At 44.6% G+C, this 21,475-nt stretch overlaps 1 protein-coding gene and 1 long non-coding RNA gene across 2 annotated transcripts; one reads left to right on the top strand and one right to left on the bottom strand.

Annotated features, from left to right (window-relative positions):
- Positions 1–3,340: 3,340 nt before the first annotated feature.
- On the bottom strand, positions 3,341–5,026 carry LOC147797804 (uncharacterized). Its single transcript, XR_015426826.1, has 3 exons — positions 4,119–5,026; positions 3,824–3,927; positions 3,341–3,466 (listed from the first exon to the last, which is right to left on the bottom strand). It is a non-coding gene; the product is annotated as an uncharacterized LOC147797804 (long non-coding RNA).
- Positions 5,027–17,213: 12,187 nt separating this feature from the next.
- Positions 17,214–19,801, top strand: LOC110985553 (uncharacterized). Its single transcript, XM_022246651.2, has 2 exons — positions 17,214–17,960; positions 19,412–19,801. Exons 1-2 carry the CDS (start codon positions 17,231–17,233, stop codon positions 19,531–19,533), a joined length of 852 nt encoding a protein of 283 aa, XP_022102343.1. The 5' UTR covers positions 17,214–17,230; the 3' UTR covers positions 19,534–19,801.
- The last annotated feature ends 1,674 nt before the right edge of the window (positions 19,802–21,475 follow it).

The raw sequence follows: 21,475 nt of genomic DNA, 5'->3' as shown, positions 1-21,475 counted from the left end.
GGCCCGGGACGTCCCAAAAGACCACGAACAGAGGAAGATATGGCGTCGTCTGAGGCGAATGCTCCTGGGAGCCGAGAGCAGGGCGTCGGAGACAAACCTACTCAACACGATAGCGGTGCTGGAGGATCTGGACAGGGCGGCCACTACTTTGAAAAGACTTTCACGCACTACCTCGAAGTCACCCGCAACGAAGGCATCTCCAAACAGGGAGGAAAATGGGTGCTCAACCACGGCATGCATTCCATCCCCTACCAATACCTGAGAGCAAGTATGACGCCCCATCAATTTGGCATGATCAATATGCTACACGGCGCTTGGAGAATTGCAGCGCAGGGATTTACCATCCACGATATAGTACCCATGATTGACGAAGTGACGTCCGTAGGAGGTGCCGTTAAATTGGTCACGAATTTCCTCAGTCATCTCAACCACTACGAAGTCTTTATGGACGAAGATGATTGGTGGGGAGGAAATCACCGACAGATACCCGGAGATGACGAACAGCCCAACTTGAATTTCCAAGCGAGTGAACTATTGCGCCGAAACCAGATGAAACTACCACAGGTGACCAAAAACGTGGACATGTACGTTAAGAATTACATGTACGAACATACCATTAAAGATTTAGATCAAGGGGTATTGGACGAAATTGAGAAATGGGCTGTCGTCAACTTACGCAGAGGACACACCAAGTATTTTAACCAAGATGTAGGAACACCCCTGACGCACTCGTGGACGAATCCAAACCCAGGCTATTGGCCAACAGCGCTTCCCAAGAAGTTTATGCAAATGGAGGAGGCTTTAAAAGCCAGCAACATTGACGAGTTTGTCAAGAGAACACTTCACAGCGCTGAACCGTACGGTGACGATCTGAGCGACTTTCTGCCCAACTATCATTTACACACGAGATGGATTCCGGGGAGAGCCAACCCGGGCCTTTTGTACGTCAAACCAACCGGCGCCGACGGAGAAGAATGGACCGTCGAAAAGTTTCAAGGCAAGGGACTGGCGAGCTTCAAGGGACCCATGATGAAGGGCAGTCCGGAGGTGCTCATGAAACTGCCGGTGTATCTCGACGCGAGCGACAACCCAATACCCATTTTGTGCAAGCTGCAGATCACCTACTGGTGCAAGATAGAGACCATGGCTCACGGGCAAGACATCAACGATTGGATGGCGCCTCATTTTGGAGTGAGCAGGAGCACCGAGACAGACAGTCAGGGACAGCGCACGATGAAGGGTACCATTCCGACAGCCGCACAGCAGCTCGCGGGAACGGTCAAGATGGTGCGGGGCGGAGAGCTCAACAAGAACAGTCTGGACAACCTGGTGTGGCCGGCATGTCAGAGCAACAATTTCATGTATTGAGAGAGTCACGCCTGTGGAGACGCATCAGTGACACCAATACAGCCGGAACATTTAGGGGACTCACCGTCGAACGGTTGGGAGAGAGCAACAGTTTTCGTATAGACATTTTAATTGATCCTCCTCCTGTAGATCTCAATGAACCTGCTCCAGAAGCACCCATGGAGATTATGTTACACTTGGATAAAGGAGGAGGTGATCAGACCGGACACTTTGTACATACCGAAGGGGTATTGCGCAGTACAGTAGATTCAGATATGTCACGTATGGGACAAGAGCTGGTCGATTTGGAAGAAGGTCCCAACGAGTTTTTTTATGCAGATGTCATGGAAGACGAAGAGGATATGTTGCGCACGATGAAGGGTACCATTCCGACAGCCTCACAGCAGCTCGCGGGAACGGTCAAGATGGTGTGGGGCGGAGAGCTCAACAAGAACAGTCTGGACAACCTGGTGTGGCCGGCATGTCAGAGCAACAATTTCATGTATTGAGAGAGTCACGCCTGTGGAGACGCATCAGTGACACCAATACAGCCGGAACATTTAGGGGACTCACCGTCGAACGGTTGGGAGAGAGCAACAGTTTTCGTATAGACATTTGAATTGATCCTCCTCCTGTAGATCTCAATGAACCTGCTCCAGAAGCACCCATGGAGATTATGTTACACTTGGATAAAGGAGGAGGTGATCAGACCGGACACTTTGTACATACCGAAGGGGTATTGCGCAGTACAGTAGATTCAGATATGTCACGTATGGGACAAGAGCTGGTCGATTTGGAAGAAGGTCCCAACGAGTTTTTTTATGCAGATGTCATGGAAGACGAAGAGGATATGTTTATGGATATTATGTAAAGGGTGAATGTACTATTCTACTAAACTAATCTACAGATATAAAACTAATTTAGGAGATCCCACAATGCATTGCGAAAGAGAGAGGGGGGTGAATGTACTTTTCTCCGAAATTAATATTGTTAAAAGAGAATAGTTTAGGAGATCCCATGATGCATTGCGAAATAAAGCCAGAGAGCACAGAGTGAATGGAAGACATGTGGAAATATATTGTTATGATTATCCGTCTTACGCCCCGCTTAGACGACAACGGAGATTTCTCGAATCTGCCGTCTCGATCTCCACACCAAAGACGCATAGCGCGCGATTAGGGCCAAGCGCGCGTTGTCAAGGTAACGCGTTGTTGCTATGGCAACGCGTCTGCGTCTAAGCATTGTGACGTCACAATGAGCAAACAGCGCCCTCTATCTCTCGTCTAACGTCATCCTTGGGGTTAGTCTTGTTTCCAGCCGTTTAGTTAGGGTTAGCCTCTATAGATAAAGATACATTGGCTGCTTATAATGAAGCCTGTGCCATGCTACATATTGTTTTCTTGCTACAGGTTCCTGCATTCTACCCCAGGTAAGAGCAGATGAGTGTGGCGAATCATAGTAGCCCATGACTTTAGCTATTTGGGAATGGCCCGACAAGCCGTTTTCCTTAATGGATGCAGCACAATCTCCTGCTACACTTGCCGTTATTCGTCCTATACGATGCTGTGTCCACAAGGTAGAGGATGCTTGTTTCTTTGTTTCATTTGCTAACAGTATCTGCTGGTGATGATTCAGTTCAAGTTCCTTGATGACATCATCGGCACTCCCCCCACTGGACTTTTGATGTGCTTCTTCGACAGTTAAGACACCTCGAGTTGTTTCAACCTCCTCCTCCTTTACATTTGCATGAATGTTGGGTGTCTGGTGTGCAGGGTCTGCCTTTTGTTTGACATACATCAGCATTCCACAATTACCATTGGTAATATCTGCCAGTGCATCAATGTTAAAGGCAGATACTGGCCTTTTGTTTCGATGTGCCAAAACTCTGGGCTCGAATTCTGACCTGTAATTTCTACTGGACGTTTGCTGAGTTACACCAGCCTTCACACCAACAATCTTTATGTTCTTGGCAAACTGGCAATCATGGACAGGTTGTCCCTTCTTCGGACCTTGGCCCCATGCTTGCTGCTGAGATGTACACGATGAATTCTTCCCCTGTTCCACTGCTTCAACGACTGCAAACAGGAGGCCACTGATGTGTTTGCATGTTGCTTGGATTCTGAACAAAAAAAAAAAAGGAAGGTGTGTTTGTCACCGGTATGATGGTTATGTTGGGTGCAAACAGTCGATCTGCACTATTTATCAATGTTTTGAGAAATTTAAGACTTTACTTCCCTTTTTGAAGAAAGATTTCCATAGGCAGATGACACTAATTTTCCATGTAACGACTTCTTGGCCATCACAAAGCAGTAATACAGGTATACTCAAAAATTTAAATTTAAGATTGAAAATATCAAAGCATTTATTAAGAAAACACTTTTTTCCTCTCAATGTTTTAGGCCTGTCCCAGGTTGTCAAGTGTTATCCTTCTTTGGAAATCTTTCCCTCGAGTTCGCTAAAACTGCCTGATTCTTACCCAACGCAACATGTGCACTCAGCTGTGCAGACCTGCCCTGTTTCTTTATGAAGCACTACCCATGTATAGTATGGTTGTTCTGAAGTTTTCACCTGTGGTATGACCTAAAAGAGAACAGGTAAGTAGTTATGTAGCCATCACAAAGCAGTAATACAGTCAAATTTAAAGAAATGATATCATGGCATTTACCCTGAAAAAAAAATCTGGCCATTTCCATATGTTTATGGAAATCTTTCTAAATAACACATTGCATTGGCCCACAGCTGAAAAACACAATATAAATATGAATTCTAACCTTTCCACGAACAAAGCAGTAGCATAGATTAGAGCTGATGCCGTGGTATTGCAGGGAATGGATGTGCCCTGACATGTAGAGACTCTTCCCAAGGGCCAGCGTTCTTCGTCCTTCGGTTTTTATTAGGCCAATCCTTCGGTTACCTACACACACAAGAAATATAGGCCTCCAATTGTTGACATGGTCGAATAATAAGTAGGGCGTAAGTAAACTACATGTGTACAGTACTCGGTGCAGTAGGCCCCTTGGCTTAAATGTTCTAAGTGTTCATTTAACTGGCACCGGCATCATTTTAGCAAATGCTGTTCTGCCGTTCCCTACCTCTGATTGGCAAATTCTCAATACACCCCTGGCGACAGTTTAGTGAAAGAATGCCGGAAGGCTGGCATGATGTAATGAGAATTGAATAATCAGAGAAGGAAACGGCCATGAGGAGTGGTAAAACAGCATTTAATAGAAGGATGCTTGTGCCAGCTAAAAATAGGCCTACACCTACACTGCCACGACTGCCTATAATTGTATAAATGATATTTTGCAGAAAATAGTATGTTAGGCCTACTAACAAGAAATCCATTTTCTATATCTTGATCTTCACACTGCACAAAATCTGGCTGTTAACGTGCAGTCTCTCATGCATCGCCCCCATTACTTAGATTTATCTAACATTGCCTTGAAATTTTTCACATCTGGTGCTGATTTAGGCCTAGTTGCAGATGGCAAAGCATTCCACTCAGGAATGGTCCTTGTATCAAAATTTGCCTACCAGCTTTTATATAACTGTCGAGCTGATCTCTGTTAGTATCAGGCAGGCTTGAAGGGCCCTCCTCCCATCCTTCCAGAAGCGTCTCCGGACGTGGTAGATGAATTAGCCCACCATCGAAAACCAACTTGTCACGCTGTGACCTTTCAATTTCCTGCACATACTCCTTGTCTGTTGGTTTTGCAGTCAAGCTTAACTTTTCTGCCCAAAATGCCTTTTCTGCAAGCTCTGACTGAGCTTCGTCTCCATTAAGCGGTACGTTTCTTTCACGCAAAAAACGTTGCAAATCATCTACCTTCATAGAAATAAAGCTACCAGCATTTGTCATACATGTCATTGTCATACCTGTTTTTTATCGATCTGGCTTTAATTTTCGCGCTCGCGCGTAACTAAGACTAGAGAGTCTGTAGTTACGGTAGTTAGTTCGACCCAGATGTATCCCATGATGCTTTGCGGAAAGCGCCCTCTCGTGGTGAAAATGCTAATTGCGATATACCTTATGATCAGCTGTTACTGATAGTAACGTTAGTCTCCATGGTAGTCATAAGGGCGCTAAGGGGGCCACTCAAAACGTTAAATGTTTTTAAATTTTGACTTTTTTCGAAATGGTGGGTGGGTCAAGGATATAAATCGAAAATCTAGATTTATTTTTCATATTAAACTCATGATCTGCTGAATCACATAGACTTGGCACGGAACACCGAAAGTCCCCTTTATTATCTCATATTCATTGACTCAGTTCAGCAGAAGTAACTTGTATTGTCCAACAACGTTTATCTTTTTAGTGTAGGCCCTACATATTAGTTGTTTTGGTCAGCAATAATGTACATGAACATGTGGTTTGCTCCATGCAACACATATAAGTTTTTCTTATATAATAATAATAAACAGGGCATAAAAAATTAGATAAATTATTTTTGACTAAATTTTTTAAAAACAGATTTTAGGATGGAATGCTTTGTCACTTATTGTTGTACAATGATTTGTTTGGGTTGACCTTTATTGCTGATTTTTGTTTTCAGCGCAGCAATGCAATCTCTGCTCAGCTGCAACTTCTGATTGCTTGCGGCACTTCGCAACAGGGTCATTTTACACGGTCCATGGTGATCTCCATGATGTCAGCATATCTTCTGTGTGTAGAATCGTCCATCGAGTCTCCAGAGCTATCCTTGGGTTGACCAACCAGGTCATCAATTTTCCTGCCAACCTGCAAGATGTCTTTCAGGCACAGCAAGAGTTCTTTGCCATTGCTTGGGTTTCCAGAGGTGGTGGGTGCTGTAGATGGAACCCACATCCGTCTTCATGATGCACACATGATCCGCCATGATGCACACATGATAGTGCCATCCTTCACGGCAGTGTCATTGGTGACATGTTTAATGATGGCAGGTGAGAGACAAAAAAGAGGTCTTGTCCAAACCCGTAACACAGTGATCTGCAGCTAAAAATCCTAACCATTTGGCTACATGTCACATAAAGTTATTGGCAAGTTGCATAACTCTTCTTTAACTATTGTCCAGTATACAATTAGATTTGAATACAGTTATGCTTGGAATGTTATCTTCAAGCAAACCTGAAAGCTCATTTTTGACTGGACACTACATGGCAACAAGTATTGCAATTTGTACTTGTAAGGAGTCTATAAATTCATTGAGTGAATTCTTACCATTGAATTTCAGGCTTCATGGAGTACTTATTGGTGACACGGGCTACCCTCTGCGGCAATGGCTCATGACGCCCATTCTAGATCCCACCTCAAATGCTGAACGTCACTACAACAGGTAAACATAAGGACCACATTAAAAACGAAGTCAAAACCTTTTCATCAATGTGGCATATCTGATGTTGGCATGCATTTTCAAAGGGTTTCAAATTAAAACAAAATTGGTAGTCTTGTTTGACAGGATCCTGGTGTGTTCAAAGCATCTCACCTTATAGTACATGTATATTCACAATATTTAAAGGGCAGTGACTCTTTCTCCAAGTTGTCAGTCGATATTGCATAAAATGCCCGATCAGTGACATGATCAACTGAATATATCCTTTCTGTCTTCTGTTTTGTAACTGGTGACTTCTATGCAAATTTAGTTTCCATTTTGGGGTTTTTGCAGGTGCCACAGACGAACCCGTGTCCGGATTGAGCAGACGATTGGCCAGCTGAAAAAAAAAATTCCCGTGCCTTTCAGTTGGTCTCCGAGCTCATCCTGAACGAGCATGTCGTTTTATAAGGGCGTGCTGTGTTCTGTTCAATTTGTCAAAAACCTTTGGGGAGCCAGAAATTGAGTAGTATGATTCCATTGAAGATGACAACCATGACGTGATCCCATATAATGGCCCACTTCAGGATGGAGAAGCTCATCGAAATCGTATCATTGACAGATTTTTTTTGAATTTGAATTTTTTACAAAGTCAAACAGCTGCAGGTAAAATTCAAGTATTGTCTTTACTTCCCTTGCTAATCTACAATTTTAATCCTGGATAAACACAACTGTCTTGAAGCTAATATAAGGAAATTGTAACATCTAGAATAATAGACAAGTAAATGGGACGTGAGAATTGGTTCATTAGTAGACAGGGACGCAAGCTGGTGCAAGTAGACAGTCTCATACGAAAGAGACCACCGCCTATACTACCCAGTCTACAGACGGAATGGGAGCAGGCCACCACCTGGAGTTTAGAACGAGTAGCAGCTAAACGAGAAGAGATCTACGAGAATGCAAGACTTGGCCGTACAGGGGGCTTACTTCCATAGACAGGTAGTAGATAATCTGACGCCTAATGGAGAAGGACCGGGACGACTCGTCTATTGTAGAGATGAAGTAGATATTCCGCAAGAGCCTAATGATCCTAGTCCTGATCCTTGGGATAGTACTATGATGGACGCGTGGCCGCTCACATCGGGAAGACAACAGGCCGTCTGCTATTTATACGGAATATGTCGACCCTTTTACGTGAAGCGTAAGAGAACCATGTATGCCGACTACCAGTGTAGTGTCTGCAATCCTCATTACAGTCCGGGAGAGAATACCGTTCAGACGGGTCATACCCACGTAGACAAGTCGTACCTACCGGGTGAGATTAGTACAGCACTACGTGCGTATGGCAACCGAGAATGGGAAAACATCTACCGCAAGGATTCGGCTACACCGCCCCCCATTGGGTACGGGTACATCGAATGGTCCAGTGATGATTTGGGACGATGGTTTGAAGATAAGTTGGAAGTGCTTAAAACGTCTTGGTACTACACCGAAGAAGCGGAGCGGTTTCGTGATATCTATAGCGCGCAAGGAGCACCGTGGCAACCACTCACCTATAGAACCTACTATACCGAAGACCCAGGAGAAGAAAGTCGAGATGCGCCCGTCGCACCCGTAGAACCGGCAGCATTAGTGGATCCGGCACCCACCGACGGACCGCGTGACCACCATGGACCACAGCCTGAGCATGCGCACACCCCAGAACCACAACCCCCACCCGACGAGCCAGAAGGAGCTGTACAACCAGAAGAACCAGAGCCGCCAGATGAACCAGAGCTGCCAGCCGTGCCGGATGGAGCTGATCGAGAGCAGCCTGACTTACCGAGTGGGAGTGATTCACGACCTGACAAGAGACCTGCCGAACCGACTGGTGGAAGCACTAAACCAGGCCCGGGACGTCCCAAAAGACCACGAACAGAGGAAGATATGGCGTCGTCTGAGGCGAATGCTCCTGGGAGCCGAGAGCAGGGCGTCGGAGACAATCCTACTCAACACGATAGCGGTGCTGGAGGATCTGGACAGGGCGGCCACTACTTTGAAAAGACTTTCACGCACTACCTCGAAGTCACCCGCAACGAAGGCATCTCCAAACAGGGAGGAAAATGGGTGCTCAACCACGGCATGCATTCCATCCCCTACCAATACCTGAGAGCAAGTATGACGCCCCATCAATTTGGCATGATCAATATGCTACACGGCGCTTGGAGAATTGCAGCGCAGGGATTTACCATCCACGATATAGTACCCATGATTGACGAAGTGACGTCCGTAGGAGGTGCCGTTAAATTGGTCACGAATTTCCTCAGTCATCTCAACCACTACGAAGTCTTTATGGACGAAGATGATTGGTGGGGAGGAAATCACCGACAGATACCCGGAGATGAATTCCGGGGAGAGCCAACCCGGGCCTTTTGTACGTCAAACCAACCGGCGCCGACGGAGAAGAATGGACCGTCGAAAAGTTTCAAGGCAAGGGACTGGCGAGCTTCAAGGGACCCATGATGAAGGGCAGTCCGGAGGTGCTCATGAAACTGCCGGTGTATCTCGACGCGAGCGACAACCCAATACCCATTTTGTGCAAGCTGCAGATCACCTACTGGTGCAAGATAGAGACCATGGCTCACGGGCAAGACATCAACGATTGGACGGCGCCTCATTTTGGAGTGAGCAGGAGCACCGAGACAGACAGTCAGGGACAGCGCACGATGAAGGGTACCATTCCGACAGCCGCACAGCAGCTCGCGGGAACGGTCAAGATGGTGCGGGGCGGAGAGCTCAACAAGAACAGTCTGGACAACCTGGTGTGGCCGGCATGTCAGAGCAACAATTTCATGTATTGAGAGAGTCACGCCTGCGGAGACGCATCAGTGACACCAATACAGCCGGAACATTTAGGGGACTCACCGTCGAACGGTTGGGAGAGAGCAACAGTTTTCGTATAGACATTTGAATTGATCCTCCTCCTGTAGATCTCAATGAACCTGCTCCAGAAGCACCCATGGAGATTATGTTACACTTGGATAAAGGAGGAGGTGATCAGACCGGACACTTTGTACATACCGAAGGGGTATTGCGCAGTACAGTAGATTCAGATATATCACGTATGGGACAAGAGCTGGTCGATTTGGAAGAAGGTCCCAACGAGTTTTTTTATGCAGATGTCATGGAAGACGAAGAGGATATGTTGCGCACGATGAAGGGTACCATTCCGACAGCCGCACAGCAGCTCGCGGGAACGGTCAAGATGGTGCGGGGCGGAGAGCTCAACAAGAACAGTCTGGACAACCTGGTGTGGCCGGCATGTCAGAGCAACAATTTCATGTATTGAGAGAGTCACGCCTGTGGAGACGCATCAGTGACACCAATACAGCCGGAACATTTAGGGGACTCACCGTCGAACGGTTGGGAGAGAGCAACAGTTTTCGTATAGACATTTGAATTGATCCTCCTCCTGTAGATCTCAATGAACCTGCTCCAGAAGCACCCATGGAGATTATGTTACACTTGGATAAAGGAGGAGGTGATCAGACCGGACACTTTGTACATACCGAAGGGGTATTGCGCAGTACAGTAGATTCAGATATGTCACGTATGGGACAAGAGCTGGTCGATTTGGAAGAAGGTCCCAACGAGTTTTTTTATGCAGATGTCATGGAAGACGAAGAGGATATGTTTATGGATATTATGTAAAGGGTGAATGTACTATTCTACTAAACTAATCTACAGATATAAAACTAATTTAGGAGATCCCACAATGCATTGCGAAAGAGAGAGGGGGGTGAATGTACTTTTCTCCGAAATTAATATTGTTAAAAGAGAATAGTTTAGGAGATCCCATGATGCATTGCGAAATAAAGCCAGAGAGCACAGAGTGAATGGAAGACATGTGGAAATATATTGTTATGATTATCCGTCTTACGCCCCGCTTAGACGACAACGGAGATTTCTCGAATCTGCCGTCTCGATCTCCACACCAAAGACGCATAGCGCGCGATTAGGGCCAAGCGCGCGTTGTCAAGGTAACGCGTTGTTGCTATGGCAACGCGTCTGCGTCTAAGCATTGTGACGTCACAATGAGCAAACAGCGCCCTCTATCTCTCGTCTAACGTCATCCTTGGGGTTAGTCTTGTTTCCTCAGGTCACGTGACCTCTGACGTCATGATTTACATTTTTTATCTCATTTGCGTATTCATATGATGACGTCACATATGACATCACTGATGACGTAATAGTTGACCTCATTTGCATATTAATGAAATGACATCATTGATTGACCTCATTTGCATATTACTGTGTTGCATATTTGAATATTTAATGAGTAGTCTGTCATTACTAGTATGGTACCCTGACTTCTCATGCATTTTAGATGGCACAAGCGATGTTGACAGCGCGGGTGAACAACTTGCAAGCATTTCGATTGGCTCAGGCGCCAAATGGGCACGAAGTGATGCCGGCCAAGGGCAAAATCAATTATAAAGAGACCTATTACTATAGTGCCATTATCTTTAGAGCAAACTGGCACGCAGATGCCCAATTAAGTGTGGTCGAAAAGGTGTGTATGGAGAGCTTGATGGACTACCAGTGGCAGCTCTTTGAGCATGACCCTAAATTGGGAGGGTCCAAGTGTAAACACAGTGGTAGACATTACCACCTGTTGGTAGCGACACACGCAGAGCAAAAGAACGACTATCGCCTCAAGAAACTGAGTCGAAACTTGAAATGTCTCTGTATGGACATTACATGTCAGGCGGTAAAGAACCCCGCTTCCATTGTCAGCTACCTACGTATTCCACCACGCAAAAAAGTGGTGGAACATTTACCCCCTCTCTTTGAAGAGAGGTGCTCCCTCTTCAAGATTGAGCCTAGTGCTCAAGAGATTGAAGAAATGAGAGAGCGAAAAGAGCATGAGAGGGGTGCTATGAGACCCCCCAAACCGGATCCTACACGAGCTCCTCCACCACCCGATCTCGACGAAATGACCGAGCTTCAATTAATTAAGTACCTCATTGATAAATATCAACCTCGGTCGAGCAACGATTTCATTTACCGTGCCATGAGATATGAGGATTACTTGGTAGCGGGTAAGTTAGAACGGGCTTACTTTGCCCAAAATTGGTACATTAAATTTAGAAAAGCCCTAGCCCTGAGCCAGAACAGCATCATCGATGCCAACCTGACCGAACTGACGCACAAGTGGAACGAAGCACACCCCAACGGAAGCCACAGCCATCTCAGTGTAGAAGCCTCTGCCCAAGTCATTAGAGAGTGGTGTCAATTTCAGGACTTACCTCTTGAACTCTTGGTAGAAGATGTACAACGGGTAGTCGACATGACTTTACCCAAGTTGAACACCCTGGCCCTCATTGGAGCAAGCAACGCGGGTAAGACATGGCTGGCTACCAGTTTAGCTGATCTTTGTGTACATGTAGGAGACATTACATGTGGGGCTTCGGGATATGCCTTTTTGTGGGCCGAGTGCCCCGATAAAAGACTTATTGTCTTGAATGAACCCTACCTGGATCAATCGATCATTGAAAAGGCCAAGGTCATTTTGGAAGGGAGTGAAACGATGGTGCCAGTGAAGCACCAGAAGGAGGCTTTCCTCCGAAGAACACCTGTCATTGCAACAGCCAACCACGAATTGTGGAAATGGGCACCGAGTGAACAAGAGGCCATTGAAAACAGATGCCTCCTCTATAGAAACCTAAAGGCATGTCCCTTATTGGCTAAGGTCTCTAAGAAATGTCACCCCTGTGTATGGCACTACTTGATTGAGCAACTCCAAGAGGACGATATATCCATCCGCGGAGGATCAGCCAGAGCAGGTGGGTCGACACAGAGCAGTATCAGACAAGTGCCCAGTCAGACTAGCAGCTCAGCCCCATCATGCGCAAGTTCGTCAGGGAGCGACTCGCCGATACCACCAACACCACCGGCCCCGAAGCGCCCGCCCCTGGACCTGAGCCCGGGACACGAGGTGACGCAGAAGAGAAGGAGGCTCTTTCAGACCATAACCGAGATAGACGAGCCAATCATTGCAATCTCCGAAACCCCACCTGCCACCAGTACCACCTCCCCAAGCCCAAGCCCTCCGAGCTCAAACCAGAGCAGCCATGGAGGCTTTGATTTTGATAATTGGTCGTGGCGATCGGGAACAGTACCCACCATGCCAGGAGTAGAGCCCCTCCACACGAGTACAGAGTCAGTCAGTAGTGAGTTACCGGACATTACTATGGTGACTGCCATCAGTCAGGAGCAACCACAAGACATCACCATGGTCACCGCTGCCTCCCAAGACCTATACAGCCAACACTATGAGCCACCGGCTGAAGTCATAGATACCTATACGGTCAAGGACTCTATGAGTGACATGGAAAACGAAGTCATCACCATCAGTTCAGAGGGAGACACAGAGCTGCTGAACATTTGTCAGATTGTCGATGAAGCCAATCAAGTCCTCGAAGCAGCCGAAGCAGAACGCAGGGCAGGACCGGCATGCATGGCCGACTGGGACAGGGAAACAACAGACAGGGAACCCACAGCATGGGACAATGTCAACTGGGTGAGGGATCCTCTGTACGGATACCAGGCCATCTACCATAATGACCGATAAACATCACCTAAACTAAATTTTATTTATTAAATTAATTTAGTAGAATTTGTCACCCCCACTGTATGTGTTAATTTCGAGGGGAGTAGTATTGTATTAGGGACATGGGATGAAACAAACAATGAGAGACCCCCGGTCAGAAAATGGAATATTCCGGTGGGGATGGAACCTGAAACAAAGTGTCCTAGTGAGTCATTTGAGAGCATGCATCTGATGCGAGAGGTTCTCTGGTGTATCACGCTTGCGCAGACTGCGTGTCTCTTGTGGCATGTCAATCAGGTGGCGATACCTATATTACGAGTGCTTACTGCGTACGTTGAGGGAATTAAGCAGAGTCATCCGAGGTGTGATGCCCAAACGCAAACCCCGACGGTACAAAAGGACGACCAGCTAAACGATGCCGCCGGTGAGACTACGATGGGCCAAGGACGGGAGCGACGGGCTGCTCATCCTGGATTGGAGGGTCAACAATTTGCCCATCCATCTGCAGGAAGGTATTGCCGAAATGTTGTTGGACGCACCCACACCGATTAAAGTGGATTACATCAAGGATGACGGGATACAGTTGGGAGAGAATCACTTACGGCCGGAGCCGCCGTGGCAACAGGAATCGTCTTGGGATAGAACGGTACGTAAACGAATGAACTGGGTACGTCTCTTGACAGTCGAATGGCAGAATAGAAATAGGGATAGAGAAGCCGAACACGGATTCAATTGGAGAGATCCTTATTCAAAACCGCCCAACCAACTCAATTATGACGATATACAGCCCTATCTGATGGATCAAGAAGAAGCGGATAAACCTTTTATTCCGGTACCGGTCCATTTATTGGGGTATAACTTTTGTGGTCCGGGGACCCGAGACTTCTCCCGCAAGCCAGTCAACCATGTAGACAATGTATGTAGGATACATGACCTCATGTATGCCGACGAATCCATCTCGACCGAACTGGCCGATAAGGTGATGGTGTATAACTTGTGGCAGACGCCGGGCATGACGGCTGCTTTCCTCAAGAATATCTTTCAAACCAAGATATGGTTTGATACCCAATTTCCGGGACTGTCCGATAGAGTGTTTCGACCGAGTGCAGGGGCGTATTACTGCAATTGAAAATCCTGTACGCATTTTCAATTGCAGTAATTTTTAGAAATTAGCAGATTTTTGTCGTTTTTATTCACTGTAAGTACAAATCCATTGTTTTATTCCATATTTTGGTATCAGTCTCGAGCAAAATCAAGAGAAAAATTGATCTTTTTTTCAGCTTACGGAGCTGCTCGCGTAAATTTGCATGCAAAAATCCATGGACCACAGGACGTTTTCACAGCATCTGCACACGCAGCAGAGATCCGGATTTGAAGTCAGACAAGAAACATGACCTCATTTTCTGTTATTTCTGGATCAAACCCGACAAATTTACCTTGAAATTTCGTTCCCTTCTTTTAAAAATACAATGTCGTGGCGTGGATTCGAAATATGAACAATGCGTGATCCTGTAGTATAGCAACCGCGATCACGACTCACTCAGTGTCACAGCACCGCGACACGCTCCAACCAAAGTGCCGCCCGCGCTGCACATGCACTCGCCTCCGTCCGATGCACGGTCAAATGACAGCCTGCACGCTGTCCACACGCTGTAGTTGCATGTCAAAACACCATTCCAATCAGTAAATGTGACAAATACTCGAGTATTGTGGGCGTACAGGTCCCTTGTGTAGGATAACGGGAAAAGAAATGTCTGGAAATAGCATATTTTGTCCCCCAAAACGGCCGTTGAAACGAACTCGAAAAACAAGTAGCCATGTTTTTTGGGGTTGGGCTGTACCATTACTTCTGAGGGGGTGATTATAAGACAATATACCGTTTTGCAAGAGAAAGCACCATTTCATTTAGAAATTTTAACTGAACATCAATCAAAATTCTCTTTGAGCTTACCAAGTACAATTCTACATTGACTTTTGCCAGTTTATAACACGTTTGAGTTGTACAATAAGCGTGTTCACGGTTGTTTTTAATGCTACCCGCTAACATAGCGGTAGACTCTTCCATCCAAGAGCCGGTCCAGCCTGCGTGCACATTTTTGAATTTGGCGTTATGCACTGACGATAACGCCTGTTGGTGTAGAGCTGCTCTGGTAAACAGTTGTGAGATTTGAACGTAGCGCATTTTCCAAAGATTGTCCGGACGAACCATTTTTGGAAAATTGACAACATTTTGATTTTTCTCAAGAACGGCAGCACTTTAGGAGAAGAAATTTTGCAAATTGCTTTTTTGCATTATATGCTTTCCTTACATTAGGAAATTTCAATGAAATTCGGTAGTCCCGAGTTCTGAGGTGCGCAAATCCCGTACACTTCCTTTAAAATGTTGGAGCTACTTGCTCTAGTATAAACTGAAAAATCGTGGTTTTTAGGCAGCAAGTACTTGATCCCGTCACCCATGCCAGTGATAATCTCTTGGATTTTCTAACACAGGAAATTTCCACAAGCTAGGCTACTCCTTGAGCTTAAAAAGCAATCACCATTCTTCATTTTTTTCAAAACAGTTAAATTAAAATATGAAACAAATTAATGGATTTGTACCAAAGTAAACAACACCCAAATATGCTAATTACTAACAATTTCTTGTAAATGCAAATATCGGAACCCACACCATACTGTCTAAGGCCATGAAGAACACTGAAGTGACATATGCACTCGCACGGATGCAAACAGTAGAACCTACAGACTAGTAACTGTTTTCTCTTATTTCTGTAAATAAAGGCCATGTAAGCATTCATAATCATACCTTTTTGTACAGTTTAATTAATATCATGCATTAAAAACAATGGTATTCAAAAACCCTATCTTTCCATGTGCAAAATTTCAAATTTGCCAGTTTGGCCGCAGTGCCCTGTGATTTTCGGAGGCACTTAAGGCCAGTTGGCCTTGCCCCTCAAAAAGTTAAGGTTGAGGCCTGCGTATAAAATTCTTGAATTGGTGTACACGTACAAAAATACTTATTGTTTGTGCAAGCTTGCTTGTTGGGTGAGTCGGACATTCCATCGATTGGTTACAGTTGCTGCAGATAAATTTGATTTTTGCCGCAGCGAATAAAATGCGCCTCATACATGTACGTGGGTATTTACGGTATTTGTTGGGTATTATACATACTGTTATGAATATTTATAGCCAAGGCGAAATATGTCATTTAAGAAAATGTTCAAAAATTTGCTTAGACACAAAAAACTTTTTACAAAACACAGATAACATAAATGTATCTTATGCATGCCAGTTACTTTTATACGCAGCATGACGGTGTGAGTCCGAAACAAAATCTATACCCCAGATCTGCACTCAAGCCCATATTTTTTTTAGGAGTGTGGGAAGAGAAAGGTACTGTCATATTTGTAACAAATTCCCAGTGGGAACTTGTTCTACAGTTCAGCGGCCTAATTTTATGAATGAAGTAGTCTAGAATATTCTGTATCATTCTCTAAATCTCTTTTGCTTGTTTGTACTTTTTTTTAGGAAACACTGAAATCAAACAGACCAAAGAGACCATGCGTTTTCTGTGGGGAGATGCAAGCACAGCTTGTGCGACTATGAAACGAAAGCACAAAAAAGAAGAAGCTGTAAAAGCTGCGCTGCTTTTGCCACGGCCAGAGATGCTGAGGGCAATAACCCAGCTTCGTAAGGATGGAATTTACAATGAAAAACAGAAGAGGATACAGTCACATGGGGACACTGACTTCTTGAGAGAGAGATTCCAAAATACACAGGATAACATAGTAATGTGCAGCAATTGTAACGGCTTTTACAGCAACAAATGTATCTGGCGACACAAGCAGACCTGCAGTGACAGTGCACTTGCATATATATTCAAAGTGTACCTGTAACATCACTTACCGGTAGTATGGACAGTGCTCCTTGTGATGACAAATTCTGAAAGTCAATTTTGGACAGGTTTCGGACTGACGTCGTTGGCAACATCTGTCGTACAGACAAAATGATCACACAGGTCGGCAAAAGAATGTGGAACAAATCAAGCAAGGACCGTAAGGCTGTCATGAACAACATGAGGCGACTAGCAAACTTGGTGGTCGCCTTCCAAGATGCCCACCATCCACCCAATAAGAGTCTTGGTGGTGACGATTTGCTTGACCGCCAAAGATTTACAGAACTGGAAGAGGCCTTGCAAGTCATGGCAGAGAAAGAAGGCGGCGGCATAAAGGCAGGCTTGAAGCTAGGTCTCGGCTTCCTGCTAAAAAAATCTGCAAGGGTAATGAGGGCACTGTACATCGTTAACAACGAACTTCAGAAGTCAAAGGAGGTTGACAGATTCCTCAAGGCCATAGATCTAAGCTGGGAGTACGTATTTGGCCTAACCCAGTACGAAGTTGAAAACAAGCGGCAGGCTGTCCTCAGGAAGCCACAGTCGATGCCCTTAGAGGAGAACATAGCAAGTTCGAAGGCTTTCACCATAAGCGCCATGGAAAACATGATTGAGGATCCATATTTGAAGTGGGATAGCCACGAGTTCAAAAAGATGCGTGCCCTCATTGTCAGCAGGCTGACACTTTTTAATGCAAGACGGGGTGGCGAACCATCAAGACTCACCTTGCAAGAATGGGAGGATGCGAAGCGGCAGTCCTGGGTGGATCTGCAACTGCTGCAAACAGTGGATGACCCGCTGGAGAAATCCCTCCTGAAGTCATTCAGGTTGACTTACCAACGAGGTAAGGGGTCCAGGAAACTTGTGCCAGTTTAAATTCCGGAAGACTGTATGACTCCAATTGAGATGCTCATAGACAACAGAAAAGAAGCTGGTGTTTGTCCCAACAATGAATTCTTATTCCTCTTCACCCAAAGGTCCATGGACCACGTGAACGGTTGGGTTGCAATAAAAGAAGTGACACAGTCCATGGGCGAACAGCTGAAAAGCCCTCATCTGATTACCGCCACCAAGTTCAGACACAGGGCTTCAACGCTCTACTCTCTATTTGATGTTCCTGAGAATGAACGGAGTGTTCTTGCAAACACATGGATCACTCTGCCGAAATAAATCAGAACATCTACCAATGTCCTGCAGCCATCAAGGAAATAGTAACAGTTGGTGGTTGTATATATTTTTTGCGTAGGGGAGATGTTAATTATATATAACAGGTTTTGCCCTTACCCAACGTATATATTAATAAGCACTGCATGCTCAGTGCTTGTCCGGGAGCTTGCGAAAAAACCTCACAAGCTTACTCGGGTCGGACTCGAACCCACGACCTCCTGCTTACTAGTGAAGATGTCTTAACCCGTCGACCACCGAGCTTGCCGTGGTCGGCAAAGTCAAATGAAGCAGCGGGTAACGCGAACTATTTTCAAGATGTATTTTTTTTACTCGACTCGACCCCAGCAAGTCCCACCCGAGTAAGCTTGTGAGGTTTTTTTTTTTTTTCGCAAGCTCTTGGACAAGCACTGAGCATGCAGTGCTTATTAATATATACGTTGGGTGAGGGCAAAACCTGTTATATATAATTAACATCTCCCCAACGCCCCCCCCCCCCCAAATACATCTTGAAAATAGTTCGCGGTATCCGCTGCTTCATTTGACTCGGACCGGCCAGCCCCCGGCAAGCTCGGTGGTCGAGTGGTTAAGACATTTGCACTAGTAAGCAGGAGGTTGTGGGTTCGAGTCCCACCCGAGTAAGCTTTTGAGGTTTTTTTTTTTTGGCAACCTCTCGGACAAGCACTGAGTATGCAGGGCTTATTAATATATAAGTTGGGTAAGGGCAAAACCTGTTATATATAGTTGGTGGCTACCTCAGCAAAATTGATGGTCATGTAGCACAAGGTACATTAATTTTTTTTCATGCATATCAAAGTCTTTTATGGCCATTTTTTATTTTCATTCATGAGGAATGATGAAAGATGTATGGGCTCCCTCTTTTAATCACCGAGGGGCACTCCATTTAATCTTACCTTTTCTTGATAGTGGACATGCATGCTTTAAATTCTGTATGACAGAGGAATGACATACATGTATAACGTGATTTTTTTCCTGATATTTTAACATCAAAAAGTGCATATCGAATAGGACTACCCAGACCAATCACCGGTAAGTTTTAAAATAAATGGGCCAAGTGGCAAGTTGATTTTACAAACTTACATATATAAAGAATAATCCTTGTACTTGCAGGACCCATTGGAAATCAGCTGACAACATCCCGAAGCAGCTCATATTCCTCAGCCATGTCAGCTGCGGACAGAACAAGACCAGGTGAAGTTTACTTTAATCAAATATGTTTGTGCCGGGTTTGACAATGATGGGATCTGCAACTGTGTCAATAATTGTTTTTTTCATAAAATTTGATCATTTTGGATAAACACACATGTAGGCTTTGAAATTTAAATATACATAAAGCCTGTATAAAGGCTTTTTACTATTATTATTATTTATTCCTGCCAAAAATTCAATATACATCACAAGCAAGATGGGCATAGGGGAGACAAAAGTAATACGGAATCACTGTGGTCACAGACCTGTCTCCCCACATCAAGATGTGGGAAATTAACAAATTAATAAAATAAGTATATACATGTACATGTAAAAACACTGAACATGAAGACATTAAGAATAAAATTTAGAAAACACACATTTAAAAATACTTTATGGCACCTTGTATAATTAAACAATAAATAAATAAATACATCCAACAATAAAGCGTTACTTCTTCTGTAATTAAATATTTAAAAAGCAGAATAATAATAAAAAAATTATCCAGGATATACACATACAATAAATGACATTATGAGATTGCATATGGGAACAAAAACAAAATAATGAATAGAGGATTGCACTAACAGAACAAGGGTAGCCAAACATGAGGCAAAAAGATATAAAATGGAGATAAAAGAAGAACTTCCACACTACATGAATTGAATAGCAGTAGGCCTAAATGTAAAAACAAAACAAAATAAAACAAATAAACAAGAACAAAAAACAAGCCTAAGAATCAGGGTGAAGGACAGTATTTTTCAATACTACCAGGAATTGTGAAAAAAGGTTTCAAAATAAGAGTGTTAGAAACGTGTTCAGGGAGATTAGACCACAACCGGGGAAACTGATGAAAGCAGGATAAATGAAGAGATTGTGTTCTAGCCTGGAGATGATTAAAACTAACAATATTGGTATGTCTGGAATTCACGGTAACCTTAGTCTGACACATTTCACACTTGACAAGATTAAGAAGACATTTACATACAAGGGACAACACTGCAAAATTACGGCGATTGGATAAAGTTGACCAGTTGAGGATCTCAAGTCTCTCTGTGTAAGACATAACTCCAGGTTTCTGACCTAAAATGAATCGAGTGGCACGTCGTTGAATATTTTCTAGCGTATCATCCTGCTTCTTTGTTTGGGGCAGCCAAGCAGGAAGTCCATATTCTACGATGGGGAGAACAAGAGCCTTATAAAGGGCCAGTTTAGCGTGTACAGAGGCATTAAAAGCCACGGTTTTGATAAACCCGAGCATACAATTGGCTGATGAGCTGACAGATTTAATGTGGTCATTCCATGAGAGCTGAGCGCTTAGAGTGACGCCAAGATATTTGACCGTGTTTGATGCTGTGAGAGCAGTGCCGGAATGAATGTAAGCTGGAAAGAACTGAGCCCGCTTACGGGAAATGTGCATAATTTTAGTTTTAGATGTGTTGAAGGTCATACCATTAGAGGCACTCCAAGCACTCAGCTCATTAAGATCATTCTGAAGTTCAGAGACATCCAAATCTGTACGAATGGAACGATATAATAGTACGTCATCTGCAAACAAAACACAAGGTGAGTTAATGTTGCGGGAAATGTCATTGATGAAAAGGTTGAAAAGTAGGGGCCCCAAAACACTGCCCTGAGGAACCCCGGACTTCACCAAAGACCACTCCGAGGTTCGACCAACAAAAGTCACTCTCTGAAGTCGGCCCACCAAGAAATCTTTTATCCAACTCCAGAGAGCACCTCCTATGCTGAACCCAGAAGCGAGCTTATGCAGAAGTGTGTCATGGGGCATGCGGTTAAAGGCTTTGCTCATGTCCAAAAAAACAGCATCAATTCTGGGTGGATTACGCTGATCAAGCTGTGCGGCCCAAGTATGATAGACATACATAAAGCATACTTAACTTAAAATGTTGAAAGGGAGTGTATTGATCCCCATCTCTTTTTTGGAAACAAACAAATGTACAAACATCTATTCAAAATGTTTCA

The sequence above is a fragment of the Acanthaster planci genome, linkage group LG10 (assembly GCF_054643075.1).
Source record: "Acanthaster planci isolate LZ-2023a linkage group LG10, COTS_SCS, whole genome shotgun sequence".
Classification (NCBI taxonomy): Eukaryota; Metazoa; Echinodermata; class Asteroidea; order Valvatida; family Acanthasteridae; genus Acanthaster; species Acanthaster planci.
This window is presented reverse-complemented; position numbering and strand designations above follow the sequence as displayed.